The following is a 17,896-nucleotide window of genomic DNA, read 5'->3' as shown; positions in this document are numbered from 1 at the left end:
TGCACAACATGTGATATGGAAATGAAAGAGCTTCTGATTGAATTATGCTTAAATACAATAATGGTTATTAATAATGTTCACGGTAGAATAAAACCATAAATACTTGAGGAGATCCAAATAAATTTAGTATAATTTTATTTCCAACAAGCAGATTTAAAATAAGTATAAATAATAATTACAGTCTTTCTTATTTCTTTTATCAAATTTTGATGAAATCAAATGCTCATTCGAACTTTAATAATATCAACGAGTTGGGGTAGGCTTGCCTTAAATTTACATTCTTATTCTATAAAATGTACTTCAATCCAATGTTTGTACCATCTTAACACAATATTCAATAAAATGTAGGGTCTCAAATACACCCCTTCTTCAGCTTATTTATTTTCAAATTTGTCTCATTTTCAAATCACAAGTTTTATTTGGGATGAAACTAAATTGACAGTAGACATTTCAGCCTGAATTCACAAAGGTGGTTTCAAACGGCACCATGATTTCAATTGTGGGTTTTACTGATTTTGCGATTCACAAAGGTGGTTTCAAATGAAACCATGGTTTTCCCCCGAAGGTTTTTCGGCATGATTCTGAGTCGAATGTTTCAGGTGGTTTCAAACTGTGGGTTTTACAAAAACCATGATTTTTAGGCACATTGACCAATCACAGTACAGTATTTTGGTACATTGCTGGGCTGATATGGCCTGGTCATTTTGGAGAATTACATCATCGTCATACAGATTTTGTAGCTGTTTGAAATCATATGGAAGAATCTCATTGAGGATTATGGTTGTTGCTTTGAGGGGAGATGGTGGTGGACCTCCGTCGGTTTGTAATAATTTTCTCCTGTACTTGCCATACTCCTTCTTGGCAATGATGCGTTGTCGCTTCCATGATTCCTTCATTTGAGCCACTGTTGAAACCGTGGTTTCATTTGAGATCATGGTTTAAAACGTGGGTTTTAGAAACCATCGTTTGTGAATCACAGGTTTTAGAAACCGCGGTTTTTCAAAAACCATAGTTTCAAACGAAACCACCTTTGTGAATTTGGGCCTTAGAGCCACAATCTATTTACTGAAAGCAAGGGATTTCTAATTCAAAGGGAAGTAAACCCCTGACTTCAAGTTAGTTGAAAAGATAAACATACGGTCTGTTAACTATTCATTAAAAGATATTAATAGAGTTTCAAAGTTATATTTAATAAGAGATGTCATGTGTGTATCTTGAAATTGTTAAATTACAAATTCAATGAGGGGATTTCCATGTTTTTCCTATAAGCATTAAATTATTTCAAATTTAATATTCAATGCAGAGGGGCTGGGCAATACCATAAGAGAATTAACTTGCTTCATATGTTGATAGACATAAATACCCAATTCCTTGGATTGAAATGATATCACAATATCATAATAAAGTATAACTGATATCTTGTCAGCCCCATTTTAAAACTTATTCACAGTTTGATGCTGCAGTGAACCAGGAGAATTAAGGGAGTCCATAATGTAGAAAAGAATTGTACAAAGTCATGTGATTGCAACTGACCAATCAAAAGATGCCTACAATGTTTAAATATACATATATGATGCAAATGTTGCACCATAGTAAGTTTCCATGATGCGGTGAACTGGATGGATTCTCGACTCTGAGCAGTTCACATGTAAATCAATGCATCCATCATGGAAGATATGAAGTATATTGCACACTGTACTTTTAAAAATTTCTAGAGCAAAATCTAGTGAGATCACCAATCCAAAATTCATGTGTAAATCAATTATAATTCTAATATACCTACTGGACCTATTTAGTAACTTGTGACCCCCAAATAAGATCGGACCACTGTCACTCCCATACAGTATGCAAACGAGAGCTAAATCTGAAGTTGATCCATCAAATGGTTGTCCATTTATTGCAAGAAAATATCATACTCATGTACAGAATATCATCTCTATGACATTTGACCTTTGTCATATGAAGTTAATTAATTGACCCAAAATAAACCATCCCTTCTCCCATATGCATACTTGTGCGAGGTTTGGCGGTGATCAACAGAAATGATCCTTCATATTGCATAACACGATATATTCATATAATGACCTCTGCAACTTGACCTTTGACCTGGTGACCCATGTCTAATCAGAGCTTTATCACTCAAATATTTATACATGACCAAAGTACATGTAGGAGGTCGATGAATATGATCTGTGAATCGTTCTTTGAATAGTAACCACAAGATTGAAAACGGGACGAAGGGATGAGCAGACAGCATGCCTCTAGGAGAATGCAATATCATAGTAATCCTTCTGTCCGGGTGGCGAGGTGTCCGGGGTCAGGTACCCTGATGATCTCGCTGTTCTCTGGCCATTCCTCCCAGACAAGGAGGGGACTTGGTGACCGTTGCATTGCTTGACCACTGGGACGGGGTCTTAGCCTGGAAGGTGGAGATTGGCGGAGAATAAAAGAAACTTCCAAATAGTCACTTCAACCCATGCCATTGAACTCTTGGGCATCTCTTTTTGAAAATGATTTTATCATGATTTGTTCGAAATCATCTTTATATTTTAAAGGAGAATGAAACCATTGGAACAAGATAGCTTGTGTGAAAACAGAAAAATCAAAGAACAAAGGACAAATAATGAGAAAGTTATGAGCATTTGAATATTGCAATCACTATGCTATGGAGATAGCAAATTGGCAATGCGACATAGATGTGTGATGTCACTTGTGAACAACTCTCCCCTTTACTTTAGTATATATTTCCCTTGAATTGCCTCTTTTATCACATCTATCCATAGATCATGTGTTCTTTTTACATGAGGGCATGTAATACATATTTTTTAAGAATACATCATGGATAAAGAGTTTGTATCATCATAAGAAAAAGCAAAAAGAGACATTTTGAGGGTATTTTATAGTCCACCAAAGGGAAAGTTGTTCATCAGTGACATCACACATCCTTGTCGCATTGCCAATGGGAGGATCTCCATAGCATTAGTGATTGCAATATTCAAATGCTCATAACTTTCTCATTATTTGTCCGATTTTTCTCAAAATTTCTTTATTCTTATTCTTTGATTTTTCTGTTTCTACACAAGCCTATTTGTTCCAAAGTTTTCATTCCCCTTTAATATAAAGATTTTTAATAAAAGGAAACAGAAAGTGTGGTCAAATGCACATAATCAGGAAGTTTAATTGAAATATTTGACACTTTTTTCTTGTATACAGGCTGTACAGTGCGTCCCACAAAAAACGAAACCGAGATTTATCGATGATTTGTCATAACTTAATCATAAATACAATAGACAAGTGACATACCATTGTAAAGCTAAGAATCTCCTCTTTCATCTGAAATTAGTAAGATAATTTCTTATTCACGCATGAGTGAACAAAAACAATTGAAGAGGGGATACCAAAAAGTTACTTGGCTTTCAAAAAGAAAAACAAATTTTTAAAAAGTTCAATATCTGCTCTTTAATATGATACCTCAATCACAGTAGAAATAGAACAGTTCTATTTGAAATAAGGCTTGAATTTCAATAATTTCATAAAATGAAGGTTTTACAGGTGAGCGTCCAGACTCACTCGACACTCTGTTTTGTTGACGATCAGCCATGCATTAAGTCTTTTGTTACCGTGCGATAGCTTCGGTGGGAAACCTGTGAAAACATGTTTATTTAATAAAATTATGGAAATACAAGCATTGTTTCAAGGGAACATAACTTTTTTACTTCTTGACCATTTTCTGTGATTGAGGTATCAAATGAAAGAGCAGATACTGAACTTTTTAGGCATGTGATTTTCTTTTTGAAATTCAGATACCCCCCACCAAATGAGTTTTTGGTATCCTTTCTTCAAATTGTTTTTGCTCACTTATGCATGAATGAGAAATGATCTAAGTAATTTCAGATGAAAGAAGAGATTCTAAGCTTTACAATGGTAGGTCATTTGTCAATTGTATTTGTGATTAAGTTAAATCATCGATAAATCTTGGTTTCGTTTTTCGTGGGACGCACTGTATATCAAGAAAACCTAAAACATAAAGCCAAGTTGAACTAAAAGATAAAATCAAACAAGTATGACAATGAAATTGTCATCAACATGGCATGAAAAATGAAAAAGTCACCAACTTGACAGCTCTTTTATCATATATCTGTATCAAAATTACTGTAATATTTGCTATTTCATATTATGAAATACAAAAAAGGTGAGTATATGACTTCATCAGCTCACCTCATAAACGTACCACCTAACTTGTACATAAATTATACCACTATTGTGAGATAATATAAAGCAAAAATCTTTAAATGTCATAACTTTTTTAAAATCAAATCTGATTTTGATGAATTCTGTTAGTAAAACATGGTTGATTTTCCCTCTTTATGAAAATCATCTAATAGCTGGAGTAGAGTTTGATTGGCCTTTAATTTGCAAATATCTTATCTCCTATGCTGAGACAGGAATGGCATCTCAAAGCACTTGGTATCTTGCGAAATTGGGCACTATAGCAATCTAAATTATTTGATAAACACAAACTAGAATCCACCCAGAATACAGAAGAACAAAATTGTAAGGAACAGTGTATCTTCCCATTGCAATAACATAAATGCCAAGCAAGATAACTGCTGCCTCATCGTAACAAGAATAGACCAGTTCGTAGTTACTTCATGGACAATTTTGGTCAAATGACCTTTCATTTCTTTCATTATGATAGGCAAATTTCAAAGCAAGATATTACTTAAGCTTGCCTTACATAGCAGGATGAAGAAATTGAATAGACCAGGTGACTAGAATAGCACACCAATGAACACTTTATGAAGGTATTTGCTGCATTCCTTCTTTGAACGCATATCATAGCATGTTACACAATGTACTTGGCAAACTGTGAAATACCAGTCGTTCGTGGACGCATTGTTGTTTTTGTGGATGTAAATGAAAACCACTATTCAAAAGAATATATGAATAATCAAGACATCAGAGTTGGTGCTTATCTCATTAGAATTTAAACCACCATGTCACTAAGGTACAAATGACCTTCCTCTGATCATGTGTAGACTCTTTTGATCATGCGCAGAAAGGAACTACGAACTGGCTTATTGAGAGATCACTAATAGGTTGATGGTCAACTTTCGCAAACTCCAGGACTAACCTGTATTGATAGAGCATGTACAGGCCCATCAAGCTCCGTCTTTAGGACCTCATTCACCAGGCGATGGCGCGTTATCAAACTCTCGTTATCGAAGGCCTCCGAGACCACCACGACCTTGAAATGTGTCTCCGATCCTCGTGGGACATTGTGCATGTTACTCTCATTGATGACTTCCAAATGAGAGGGCTGTGGACAGGTGGTTATATAACCAATACAGAGAACTTGAATATTAACATAGTACATCACATACATGCCTGAATTCAGTGTTGCTGACATATATAGGGGCGATTCCATACGTGTCGTACAGGACATTTTGACAACAATTTCTAGTTTCCTAGCCGAATGCTTGAGCAATAAAATGTTCTTTTTTGTCAATGATAAAGCTACAGTGGGTAGTCATGTAATAAACTAATAACCAACACAAACAAATTGATTGTGGGTAAATTATAGGTGAAAATGTTGTGTGTCGTACGGGACGCAGAAATGTCCCGTACGACATGCAACATTTTAAGCTCTAATTCACCTATGGACAACATATTTTTGTTGGTTGTCAGTTTTTTGCATGTCTACTCAGTAGTACTTTAATATTACCACGAAGCAAATTGAAATTCTTTGTTTGTTTGGACAGCTGGTTGAAAAATGTTATAAAAATGGCTGATTTTTCTAGCATGGAATCACCCATAGGCCTGTATTCTAAACTCAGGTTTAAATTAAACCCTGGCTTAAAATTGTGGTTTAACTATGGAGAGCCAATTGGAGCACAAATCTCCAACAGTACACATTCATTTTATTAACTCACAAGACATCCAAATTGTTCATAATTGTCTCGGAATGATAACTGAAGTATTTTTTTTTCACTATGAAAGCAAAAGGAAACAAAATAGTAAACATACGAAATATACCATAAATAACAGAATTTTTGAACAATTGGCTTCCCATAATTTTAGCACAGAGTTAGACCAAGGTCGAAGTTAAACCTGACTTCAGAATACGGGCCATAGAGGTTCCCACTGGAGTTTGGGGCAGTGGACCTCCAAAACAAAATTTACTTGCATTATTAAAACAAGTTTTGCTCCATCTGCCATATTAAGACCCCTTATTTGTTACTGTACTGTACATTAATTTCCATTTCCATCTATAGTGCTCAAAGTCTGAACAGTGCCCTTGTATCCTACAGCATTCTGCCAGGGGTGCAAATGATTAAATATACAAAAATAGAAGAAACAGTGGCCACCTGTCTGAACATTGATTCATTCAGCATACACTTCAGAGTCTCTGGTGAGAAAGACAGCATTTTTAATCCCTGAGCATAAAATGGCTGACATCAAACATTTTCGCTATGTAGACCGCAATCTTGTATGTAGACTCTTATGACTATTTCTCTCTGTATTCATGATAGAAACTACATATTCATTACATTTCTTGTTTGATGAGAGTTGAATTAGCATTTATGCATGTGGTGACAAGGGCACAATAGTAGGTCCAGGGAAAAAATATAGGTGGGGCCTTGGGGACTAATTTGCTTCCAAAATGCCCTACAGAGCCCTGTAAAACTAATAAAGAGCTCCTGATATTCCCAAGTAGTGTCCAATATAAACAATATAATTGGGCTGTTGAGCTAAAAACAGTAGCCCTAGAAAAAAATTATTTAATGATCATTAATTTTTTCTCTGCTTTATTCCACCCACTTGAAATTTCTGCATGAGCTTGTCCCTGATGCTACTCTCCACTGGTCCAGATGCCATGGTCCAGGTCCGACTCGTGTGGATGGTCCTGGTGTCAAGAGCTGGACTTGGACCCAGACCAAGTGCTGTCTTTATTCCAAGAACCGGACTCTGCTTGGCCCAGGCTCTCCGCACTATGACTGCTGCTCTTCCTGTATAATGAGAAGGGGCAAATTTATATGGGATCAAAAATAGGGTATTAGAAATTGAACACTGCTTATACAGTTTCAAGACAAAGTCCATCCCAAAAAATTTTAATCTAAAAAAGCATAATACAGTAAACTTCATTGAAATCTGAAGAAAATAAGAAAGTGATTGTGATATTTTAGAATTTTGGTGATTTAGAGTCAACATGAAGTTCCTCGCACATATAAATAATTCGCTGCCGTATCGGATGCGATATGTATGAGGTACCGGGTCCGGTCCGATTTCGGACCCTCGCAAGCGCATGCGATGTTTTGAAATCGGCAGCGGATTAATTATACGTGTGAGGAACTTCATGTTGGCTCTAATTCACCAATTTCTAGACTGATAGAAGCATGGAAAAGAAGTGAAACTTTGTGTAAAGTAAGAATATTAGTTTTAATTGTTTTTAAAGATTGTGATGTTGCATGAATTTTATATTTTCCCCCATAAAATCCCACCTTTGTCAGTCCTTCACGTTTATAATTTCGTGGAGCTCAATGAATTGCTCTCCTCATTTTTTGAGGAGCTCCATGGAGCTCTTCAGAATCGCTCTCCGTGAGGAGCTAAAATCAATTCATTACAATACATGTATGATAATTTTTTTTTTTTTTTTTTTAGGAGCGCGATTTTTTGCTCTCCTTATTCTTTTTAAGGAGCGCGGTAGGAGCGCCGGCACGATCGCGCTCCTCAAAAATGAAGGTCTGCTTTGTCCTTCAGAATATCAGATCGAGTTCACGGTCTCGAAGTTTGGGTAGGTGGAGCGTAGTGTAGCGGAAGTGGAGTAGAGGCTGCACAAACTTCGCTCGAGGTAGCTCGCACCATGAACCATGTCACCGCCATCTTGTTTCTGCTTTCTAGTTGTTCTTCCCCAACATTACAGACACGTGCGTCGCGTAACGTTGGGGAAGAATAAGAAAAAAGATGGCGGCGTAAACATCGGGCAAGTCTCTTCCGTCTTTTCATAATATTTTTCTCATTTTATTAATGAATACTCCTTTAAAAATGAATCGATATTGCAGAAATGTCGGAAATGAACCGGTAGGCCTACATGATTAGGCCTAGTCCTAGCACTCTAGCCGACACCACAATACTTACCCGTGTTAAGAAACTGGGACTCCACTCACGCGCATTTGGGCAGCCCTAGCTTAGAACTAAGCTTTCTTTCCGTAAAAAATCTTTATCCTTATGATTCAATAAATGTTAATGAATATATAATTACTGTTAAATCGGTACTCACCGGTTCTTTTCTTGAATTTTCTGCCAAATTCCCACGCTTCTGGCAACAATTCTGCCTACGATTTTGTCGCCATAGACAGCTGTTCATGCAACTTTATTTATAAATGGAGCGCCCCTTACGAGAGTTGTTAATGCTGCGGAGAAATCGTTAGGCATTTTGGCCTGTGATCAAGGCTTAGCTGTTCTATTTTTTTTATATGTGTGAGATCGAAATCACAGCGAGTAAACACTCTTCCATATGGAAGAGTGTATACTCGCTGTGATATGATCCCGATAGGGAGGCGCAACACCCCCACCCACATGGGCGCAAATCCCAGGGCCGGGGGACATGTACCCCTCACCCAAAATAGTAGGGGGCACATTATGAAATATCCCCCTACTATTTTTGGTCATTTCATTCAAAATCGAAATGAAACGTTTGGAAGAGACGATCTTACTTTTGGGATGCCCCCCTTTTTTTGCTTGTTTGCTTGTCAAATTTCTTTTGGTTAAGATGACCTTCTTTAGGAGGTGATAAACCTTCTTTTTTTTGTCAAATTTTCCAGCCCCTGGTCCCCCTACCTTTGGGGAGAGATTTCCGCCCTTGCAAGTAGACATACTCTTGATATTGTTTGCGAATCTGCACAGGCGTCGGAGGCTGGGGGATGAGGAAAAGCGGTGAGACGAGAACAAAAATAGAAGGGAAAAGAGGACAGAAAAAAGTGAAAGAAAAATTAATGGAAAATAAAAGGGAAGAGAAAATAGGGAGAAATGTGATGGGTAAAAAAAATTGGGGAAAGAAGACAGATAAAAGTGAACGAAAGAAAAATTAATGGAAAATAAAAGGGGGAGGAGAAAATAGGGAGAAATGTGATGGGTTACGTCAAGATTTTATGTGCCCGTGCAAAAAGAAATGAGCAGAGGTTGAGATGTTGTCCGTTTGGGCAAATGCCTGTCTGTTTCTCGGACTGGCGCCCGTGTTGCAAAAATTATTACCGCAAGATGATGGAATCACTGCTTCATACCGACAGTGACAGGATTTAGCGGTTGTAGGTATAAATCGCGCTCTAACACTCTAAAACTGTGTTCTTTATCAAAAAGCTGTCCTTCATATTCATTTTCGCAAAAGAATATAAAGTTAATTTAAATCATTGTCTGTAGTTATCCTGTTAATGTTTAAAATACTTAGAAATTGGGTTAGGTTAGGGTTACCAAATTATCAGGGCAGAAAATATATTTTTTTTCTGATTTTGCGCGTCGAGCTGGCATTATTTGATCTGTGAGATTATGTTTTTGATGACATTCATTGTGTTCACAGCAATAATTATTAAACATTGCGCACGCGCCGTGCGCCGCATGAATTATGTAGATCAGTGAATAACTTACCGCTACACAAGAGCAGTTGCTCTATATATTCTATGTAATATAATATACAGAGCAACTGCCCATTTTTAATGGTCCATAATATACCCACTTTTTTCTTTTTTGGAAAGAGTATGAAGTTATCTACTGATATACTGAATGTACAATAAAAGTCATTATCATGTATTTCTTGACATTTCATTTACTTTTTTTCCCATCCCATAGCTGCTCGCATAGACCTACGCCGTCACAAATAACAAAACAAAATCTCACTTTTTTTTCTTTTTTGGTGGGGGATGGATTTTCCACTGGATACACAACGGTACAATTTTTCAAATTATTTTTTTCTGCTATTTTCATAATAAACTTTAAATGATTTCGCCTGTGCACTATTATTTTTTTAAAGACAAAATAACAAAATTACATCTAGTCATCATCATCATAGCATCGTCATCACCACTACCACCATCATTATCATCATCATTATCATCACCGCCACCATCACCACCACTATCATCTTCACCAAGATAATTTTCATCATCATCATCATTGCCATCATCGTCTTTCTTTTTTTCTTATTTTTTCCCCTTCCCTTCTTTTTTCCTTCCTATTTTCCTCCTTTTTTAGAGGGGCATACCACCACGCCCCCTCACTGGATATCGGCCTCTAAATATGTTTGTTGTTGTATATAAGTTGGCGGATGCCTCATGAAATGAAATAAGAGAAAATAAGGAAAGGGAAACTAAGAAGAAAAACAAGAAATGAGAAGAAAAAAGAAAGCCAAACAAACAAGAAAAAACAATATCAAAATTTTGTTGTAAAGTCTTCTACGTCAGTTTAATAATTATGTTTTCAGTGAAATGAGAACATAAAAGAATTGAAACAAGTAAGAAGGGCTATACATCGTAGCAAAGAAATAGAGGGAAGCTCCGAGACAATAAAAAGGGTGAGAAAAAGAAGACTTTGAAAACCTCACAACACGTACGAGCATAATAAAAAAAATGGAATAAGCGATCGCGGACAAGTAGCTGAGGGACCCTCCCCCTCTCTATTTATTTATCTATCAAACTCGCATATATACAAGAACTTCTTACTAATCAAAATATTGCGAGCAAAAAGCACGAGCTGACATTTTTTTTTAAATATTCAAAACTGATAGAGACGCATTTTAAACATTATTCATGAAACTTATTAATCATTCATTTCCAATCATTCGATTGCGACAAATGATCTGAGAATTTAGTGTTTTTAGGAATTCATTAAAAGCATAAAGTTGTATCTCAACATTAAAATATTGCAGGCGCAACGCATGAGCTAAAGCTTTATACAAAGATAAAAAAAATGACATTTTAAGTATTTTTGGTAATCACGAAAAAGATTGATATTTCATGAAAGAAAGCTCAAATCCCGAGGAGGAATATTTTCATGAATTGACTTTAAAAGCCGGGGGCCACTTCCATTCACGAGTGGATACCATGCGCGATCATGGGGTCTCAAAAAGCACCCTAAACACGTAATTTCCTGATTCTGAAAATGCACCCCTTAACAAGTATTGACGTGTACCGTACCCTTGACAAGAATTGGAAACAAAACGATACTCTTTAAATATTCCCTGAAATGACCCCTAAACAAGTACAGGAATGTTTATTGTTACGGGTCCTTCGGTCTTCGGCTTTTTTACCTTATTTGGCTTAGTACGACCCCACCTATCTTCTACACCTTGCGCAAATTGGACTCTAAACACGAAGTGTTGGGGAAAACAAGGACATCCTTTATAAAACATTTTAATCTTGTTTTATCATCCCCTCAAATTCGACCCTAAACACGTAATTTTCCTAGCGAAATAGATATACCCCTTTTTCATTATTTTTGTGTTTTTGACACCCTTATCACGTTACGTACGTAACGTGCCCTATAGTGAAAAAGATTTTTTTTTTGGTCGCGCATATATGGTATCCACTCGTCAATGTAAGTGGCCCCCGGGCTTAAAAAACTGTGGAAGCCCCATTTAATATTTGATTATGGGATTATAAGTCGAATAAATAAAAGCTGAAAAAATAAAGTATTTTGTGTTCCTCTATCATAATTCTCTTTCTCTTTAACACTAGTTCCCTTTTTTTTTGGGGGGGGGGGTATTTTGGTTAAAAAAGCTAGGAGAGAAAAAAAAATCATCAAATAAAGCGCATACTTGTGAAATAATATCGAAATATCCTGTACTCAAAGATTTCTAACCCCGCATTTCCACTGATGTCGCCTATGAGGTCCATACATGTAATGTTTGGACCTCATTGGTACTAGGAGTGGGCTACTCTCCCTGCGATTTACCTTGCCAATATTTCTAAACTAACTTAAATATTAGTCAATGGGACCAAAGCCAAAGCAAAGGCACTTAATTTCGCGGGACATGATGGATACGTCTGGAGCTGATAAAGTGAAAAATCATGGCGATTTCATAACTATAATACTTTTTTTATTTTCCTCGGATATGAAAATCATCAAAATGAAAATGAAAAGAGAGCTTGAATACCTGAAATCATCAAAATTAATTCCTTTTCCTTGGCGATGGGCACTCCTCTTGATCTTCTTTACCTTTCTGTGTTTAGTTTTGCTATGGTGTCTTTTAGATGGAGAGTTTGGGTTGAAGAGAAAACAAGTACTAGTAATGCCATGGTCACATTTGCTCTACGGCGGCCGTACGGCTAGTCGAAAACAGCCGTTTTATCAATTTTGATTCAAACCACCTACCGGTATATGTAGTTGGACAAAAAAAATGTTAAAACGGTTGTTTTCGACTCGCCGTACGGCCGCCGTAGAACAAATGTGACCATGGCATTAGTGAAAAGTAAATCAAGCAAGCAAATTGGAACACCCTCCTTTCAGAGAGCAAACAAATATTGTTTGTGAAATTATCTGATTTACAAATGGATTCATTTAAATAATGATTAAATAGTGATTAAATAAGAAAAAAATATGATACTCAGAGGAAGGTCAACAGTGCATTTACTCCTGCTGGGCAATTGCTCCGGGATTCATTTCCGGTCTTAAAAGAGTTAAGACTAGGGTTGCAATTGGGTTTTATTTTAGGGTTAGGTTTATGAAAGGGTATATTGAAGTTGGCGATTCTAGAGAGCTGGTGGAGTTACCCCAATTTTGAGTCACTTAGTAAGCGTTCTCAGTTGCCAGGAATACTGACTAATAGAGATATTTTAAGGAAGCTCTTGTATTATAATCATGAATAACACTACGCATCTCGCTAATCAAATAATGCAAGCGCGAAGCGCGAGCTGAAAATTTTTGATATTCAGACCTAAAATGGGACATTATGATAATTTTTTTGTAATCATGATACGTACCTGTCTCGCTAAACAATGTGAGCGCGAAGCGCGAGCTGAAATTTTTGTATATATTGACCCCATAACAGAGTGATTTTAAGGACTAGTCTATATTTTAGGAATCCATTAATAGTATACATATCTCACCATAGTCATCTAATGTGAGTGCCAAGCGCTTGCTGATTTTGTTAGAATTACATCTGAACACATGAAGCACTTATGTAGTCATTGTAATCATGATTTTCATACGCATCTCACTAATCAAATATTGCAAACGCGAAGCGCGAGCTGAAAATTTAGGAAATTCAGACCTGAAGAGTGGCATTTTAAGGCTTGTTTGTAGGGATTCTCGAAGCCATAAGTATTTTGCGAAGCGCGAGCTGAAAATGTTTGATATTCAGATCAGAAAAAGGGACATTTTAAGGACTGATTTTAGGATTTCATAAAGAGCAAACATATCTCATCAATCCACTAATGCGAACGTAAACACGGACAGGAAATGTTTTATATTAAGACCTTGAAATGGGGCAATCACTTTAAGTAGTCATGAAAAAGAAGCATGTGTCACTACGTAAAACAATAATAACTCGTAGTGCGGGAAATATATTTGGTGTACATTGACTTGAAAACGGGAGGTTTTAGTACAACATGATTATACATGTATATCTCGTTATACAGACAATGCGAGCACCAGGAACAATGAAGACATAGACCCTGAGCAACTTATGTTTCATTAAGTTATGGTAAAAAATGTTTATCATGTAACATAATTATAATATTATAATGCATATTCTTTCCCACTACGTTTCTCTTCCTTTATCCCTCTTTTTCTCCTTTTCCCCGGTTTATTTATTTTTTTGGGGGGGGTCAGCCGATTGGGAGGGGGGCACGTGCCCCCCATGCCCCCCAGTAGTTACGCCACTGAAAGGGATAGATCGAGCCTCGTCGATCTGGCGATGCACAGCGGCTGCTGGGCCCACGATCAATTAGGCAAGCAAATTTTCTGAGTATTTCATTTCATGTCTATTTCGAACAATTAATATGTGGATTTTTCATCATGAATTTCGAGATCATCGATCTGTGTATTTCTTGTCGACGGCACGAACGCTCTAACGTTCTAACTTCTGACAGATTTTTGAAATGATAAAGCAACAATTTAAGAAACGAATCTGAGAACAGAGAGGAATGAGTTAGGAAATTAAGGGCACTGCAGTTTTGCAAGTCAATCTGTTTGAAAATAAATGGATTTTTTTTTATTTTTATCATTTTTAGGGCATTTACGGTATCATCATCAAAATCACACCATAATTCATCGTCACAATGATCCCATCATCAATACCACATGTTTTCATCATCATCATCATCGTCATAGTCAAAATCAATCATCATAATCACACCATGATTCATAGTCATCATCATTATCATCATCATAACGATGTTTTTTTTAATCATCATCTTCATCATCATCATCACCACCATTATCATTATTATCATCACCGTCACCAACATCACTAAAGACGGAAAAACTACAATCGCCACGTCAATGATTCCTTTTATAATGCTATCATAATCAAAGTTGACGTCATCGTCATCACCATCATAACCACCACTATTATCGTTATGGTGTATCCTGATTCCTGGTGCATCTTTTTATTAATGTAGACCAACCCCCCCCCCCCCCAAAAAAAAAAAAAAAAAAAAAAAGGTAATTCTTGATAAGATGCTGCTTAATACTATCATAACCGGCTTTTCCTTTGGTAAGATTTATTCAGTATTTAAATTCTATGGCTCGTATTCTGAAGTCGGGTTTAACTTAAACTCGGATTTAAAGTTATGGATAGCCAATTGTTACATTAATCACCAACTACAGGTCTCACAGGCCTAATTCATTCCCCATAGACTCATGTGTTAAATTGGCACTTTAAAAAATTCATAAAAAAATGAGGATGAAATTCGGGGGTCGAATGTTTACTACCAGTGGATAGGATATATATCTGGCAATCCATATCTGACCAGAAAAGGGTCCCTCGACCGGCTCATTTAAAAAATAAATTGGCTTACTGTTTGAAGACATCGTCGGGGGAGCAGATTCATCACCTCAAACAGCAAAATAGCCCTAATCCTTCCGCCAGTGAAAATATAGTCCAAAATTGGTGATATTTCTTCCCAATTTGGGAAAAGGAAGTTCAATAATTACCAAAAATAGAATCAGTGTTAGATGAACAATCATTTGCATACACTTTGTCAATCAGCCATATCAAAATAAAAAAAAATAGCAATGGGTTGGCTCGAATGAATATCTATGGCCTGCCACTAGTGATTAGGCCCGTGAAACTACTAGAGATATCATACTTGAGCTCATTTGACTCCCAAATAATTCATAATTGTCTAGAAAGTATAAATAGATGATTGTTTTCACCATCGATGAATCAGGAAAGAGCACAGTAAACATTAGAAACATACAACTTCATACAAACTTTGATACTTTTGGCTTCCTATACTTAAACCACAACTTTAAACCCGAGTTTAAGTTCAACCTGCTATCAGAATACAGGTCATTATTTCCTGCTACCTGTTTAGACACTATGGTCCGTATCCTAAAGTCTTGCTTAAACGAGACCATTTTTTATATATTTTTTACCATGGTCGGGTCACGGTCTAACTCTGCGCTAAAATTATTATAGAAAACCGAAATGTCAACAATTTTCTGTACATTTTATGTGTCTTATGTTGACTATGCTCTTTCACTATGCTATAATGGCAAAGATGTCTTATCTGACATATGAGCTGCTTAATCGAACGTGTACCGTTGGATATTCCTGTAACAATTGGCTTACCATAACTAGACCACTAATTTAGTTATAGGCCAGAGACTTGCAACTTTGCTGTATTTGCGCTATACAAAAACATTTCATTATTAGTTCAGAATAGGGCCTAAAAGTTTTATACCGAAACTCGACGACGAAATGCTGAGTGAAAATGTCCTTAAAATTTATAACATTAAAACTGACAAAATATATAGTTCCTGGTTGACTCCTGAAGCCAGATCTGTGAAGTTCGTAATGATAAAAATGTGATTTGATATTGTAGGCCTAAAAGTAGCCTGAGTCGTAATATTTTCATAATTTTAAAAGCTTGTTGCCCGAAAGCTCTCACTCGCTTCGCTGCCTTGGCTTCGGAAAGGTAACCTTGTCGATTGTCTTTATTGCCGGCTTCTTTAGTGTCCAAAATTGAATTTTGTTGTGAGCCAGTGGCGTTCCTGAAAAATGAGAGGCAAATATTTTCTGACAACTACAAAAAAAAATGACCAGCACACCGATTCCCATAATAAAAAAGTGTCCGAAAACTAAAAGGAAAAGGGTCATTAAAATTCTTTCAGGAGCACTGTTGTATACATGGGGGGCATATAGACCCAAGAAAACGACAAGGGGGAAAAAAGAAGAGAAATTGAAAAAAGGGAACAACTTTGTATGCTCGACTCACTCGCTCACCACTTTTGAGAAATTTTGCCACATATACCATGTACGCCCCTGCATAATTTTGGGTTCATTACATCATTATCGAGGGTCACCACCTTAGGCACGCCAGTGGTGTGTTTTCGTTTATAATAAACTTTATGTAAAAATATAATAACTTATTAAAAAACAACTTAAATCATTTTATGATTAGAAACAAATGAATGAGACTTGATGAAAGATGTGTATCATTAAATTATTCATATATAAATATTTTACAGTCACCATTTGTGCTTTTAAATTGTGTTTGATGTTCACATTTTGTATTGTTGCAATCAATTATGTGCGAAATACGAATAATGCAATGGGTAAAAGAAGAGAAATAGAGTTTTTAAAGTTCTATATTTTATTCCTCTTGAAACATAAAAATCAGTAGAATAAATCATACATAACAATTAATCAGTGAAAATGTGAATAGCAAACTATACACAGATTTTGTTTTTCCATTCAATACTTAGAAAAGTATTATTTAAACTTCATAGAGTTACATTACATCAATCACTAAAATCAGCTCAAATATAAATTTATTTCAGACAAGATTTTTGTTGACTTTTTTTCGAAATGATCAGCTCTTAGGCAAATTTTAAGGGGAAGATATTTCATCTTATTACATCAACCATACCTCCTATTACCAGCGGCACCCCCCCCCCTTCCTTACTACCGCTACCACATCACCTTTCAACTACACTACACACATACAAAACACACCACACTCCAAAATTAAACACTATGAAATAAAAGAAGAGCATAATTCCAAGAGGGGCTCAATCCACTTTTGACCAAAACTGCATGTTAAACTGTGTACATTTTTACATGGGAAAAAAATGCACCATATTGCATTGAAAATATTTATTGGATGATTGGCAAAAAATATTTATAAATTTCAGTTTTATCCCAAAGGAGCTAAATTAAAGAAGAGAGTTGCTAAATCCACTATATGGTCATTTAGGTGTTGATAATTTAAACACAAGTTATATGCTTTCAAAGAGTTTTAATGTTTTAATGAATACCGGGCTAATGAATATTTTTTGATTTAGCTCCATTTGAAATAAAATGTCGAAGATTCAACTATTTAGACAGGATAAGAAAATTTCCCATTTTCCCTTTTTAATTCTCCGTGGATAAACATCAGAAAAGATGTAAAAGATCTAATGCAATGTAATGTGCTTCATTTTTATTTGAATTTCCATTGTTAAACGTGTTTACATGTGCAAAAATGGACATCGGACTGTTTTATTCCCCACAGAAGAGTGAAATTTATGGAAACGAAAATAGTAATAAATCTTAAAAATTGAAGTCGAGTATTTGATTTATATGAACGTGATTTAACTAATCTAAGATGATATAGCACAGTATAATAGAGCGGATTAGGTTAAGTGGTGAATTAAAAACTTTGATTTGCTGAAAAAAAAATACCACTATAATTAT

At 36.0% G+C, this 17,896-nt stretch overlaps 1 protein-coding gene across 1 annotated transcript; it reads right to left on the bottom strand.

The window, feature by feature from the left end:
• Window positions 1–224: 224 nt before the first annotated feature.
• Window positions 225–12,254, bottom strand: LOC121431852 (bolA-like protein DDB_G0274169). Its single transcript, XM_041629620.1, has 4 exons — window positions 12,149–12,254; window positions 6,823–7,010; window positions 5,135–5,320; window positions 225–2,419 (listed from the first exon to the last, which is right to left on the bottom strand). Exons 1-4 carry the CDS (start codon window positions 12,156–12,158, stop codon window positions 2,318–2,320), a joined length of 486 nt encoding a protein of 161 aa, XP_041485554.1. The 5' UTR covers window positions 12,159–12,254; the 3' UTR covers window positions 225–2,317.
• Between the last annotated feature and the right edge of the window lie 5,642 nt (window positions 12,255–17,896).

This window comes from Lytechinus variegatus, chromosome 18 (genome assembly GCF_018143015.1).
Source record: "Lytechinus variegatus isolate NC3 chromosome 18, Lvar_3.0, whole genome shotgun sequence".
NCBI lineage: Eukaryota > Metazoa > Echinodermata > Echinoidea > Temnopleuroida > Toxopneustidae > Lytechinus > Lytechinus variegatus.
This window is presented reverse-complemented; position numbering and strand designations above follow the sequence as displayed.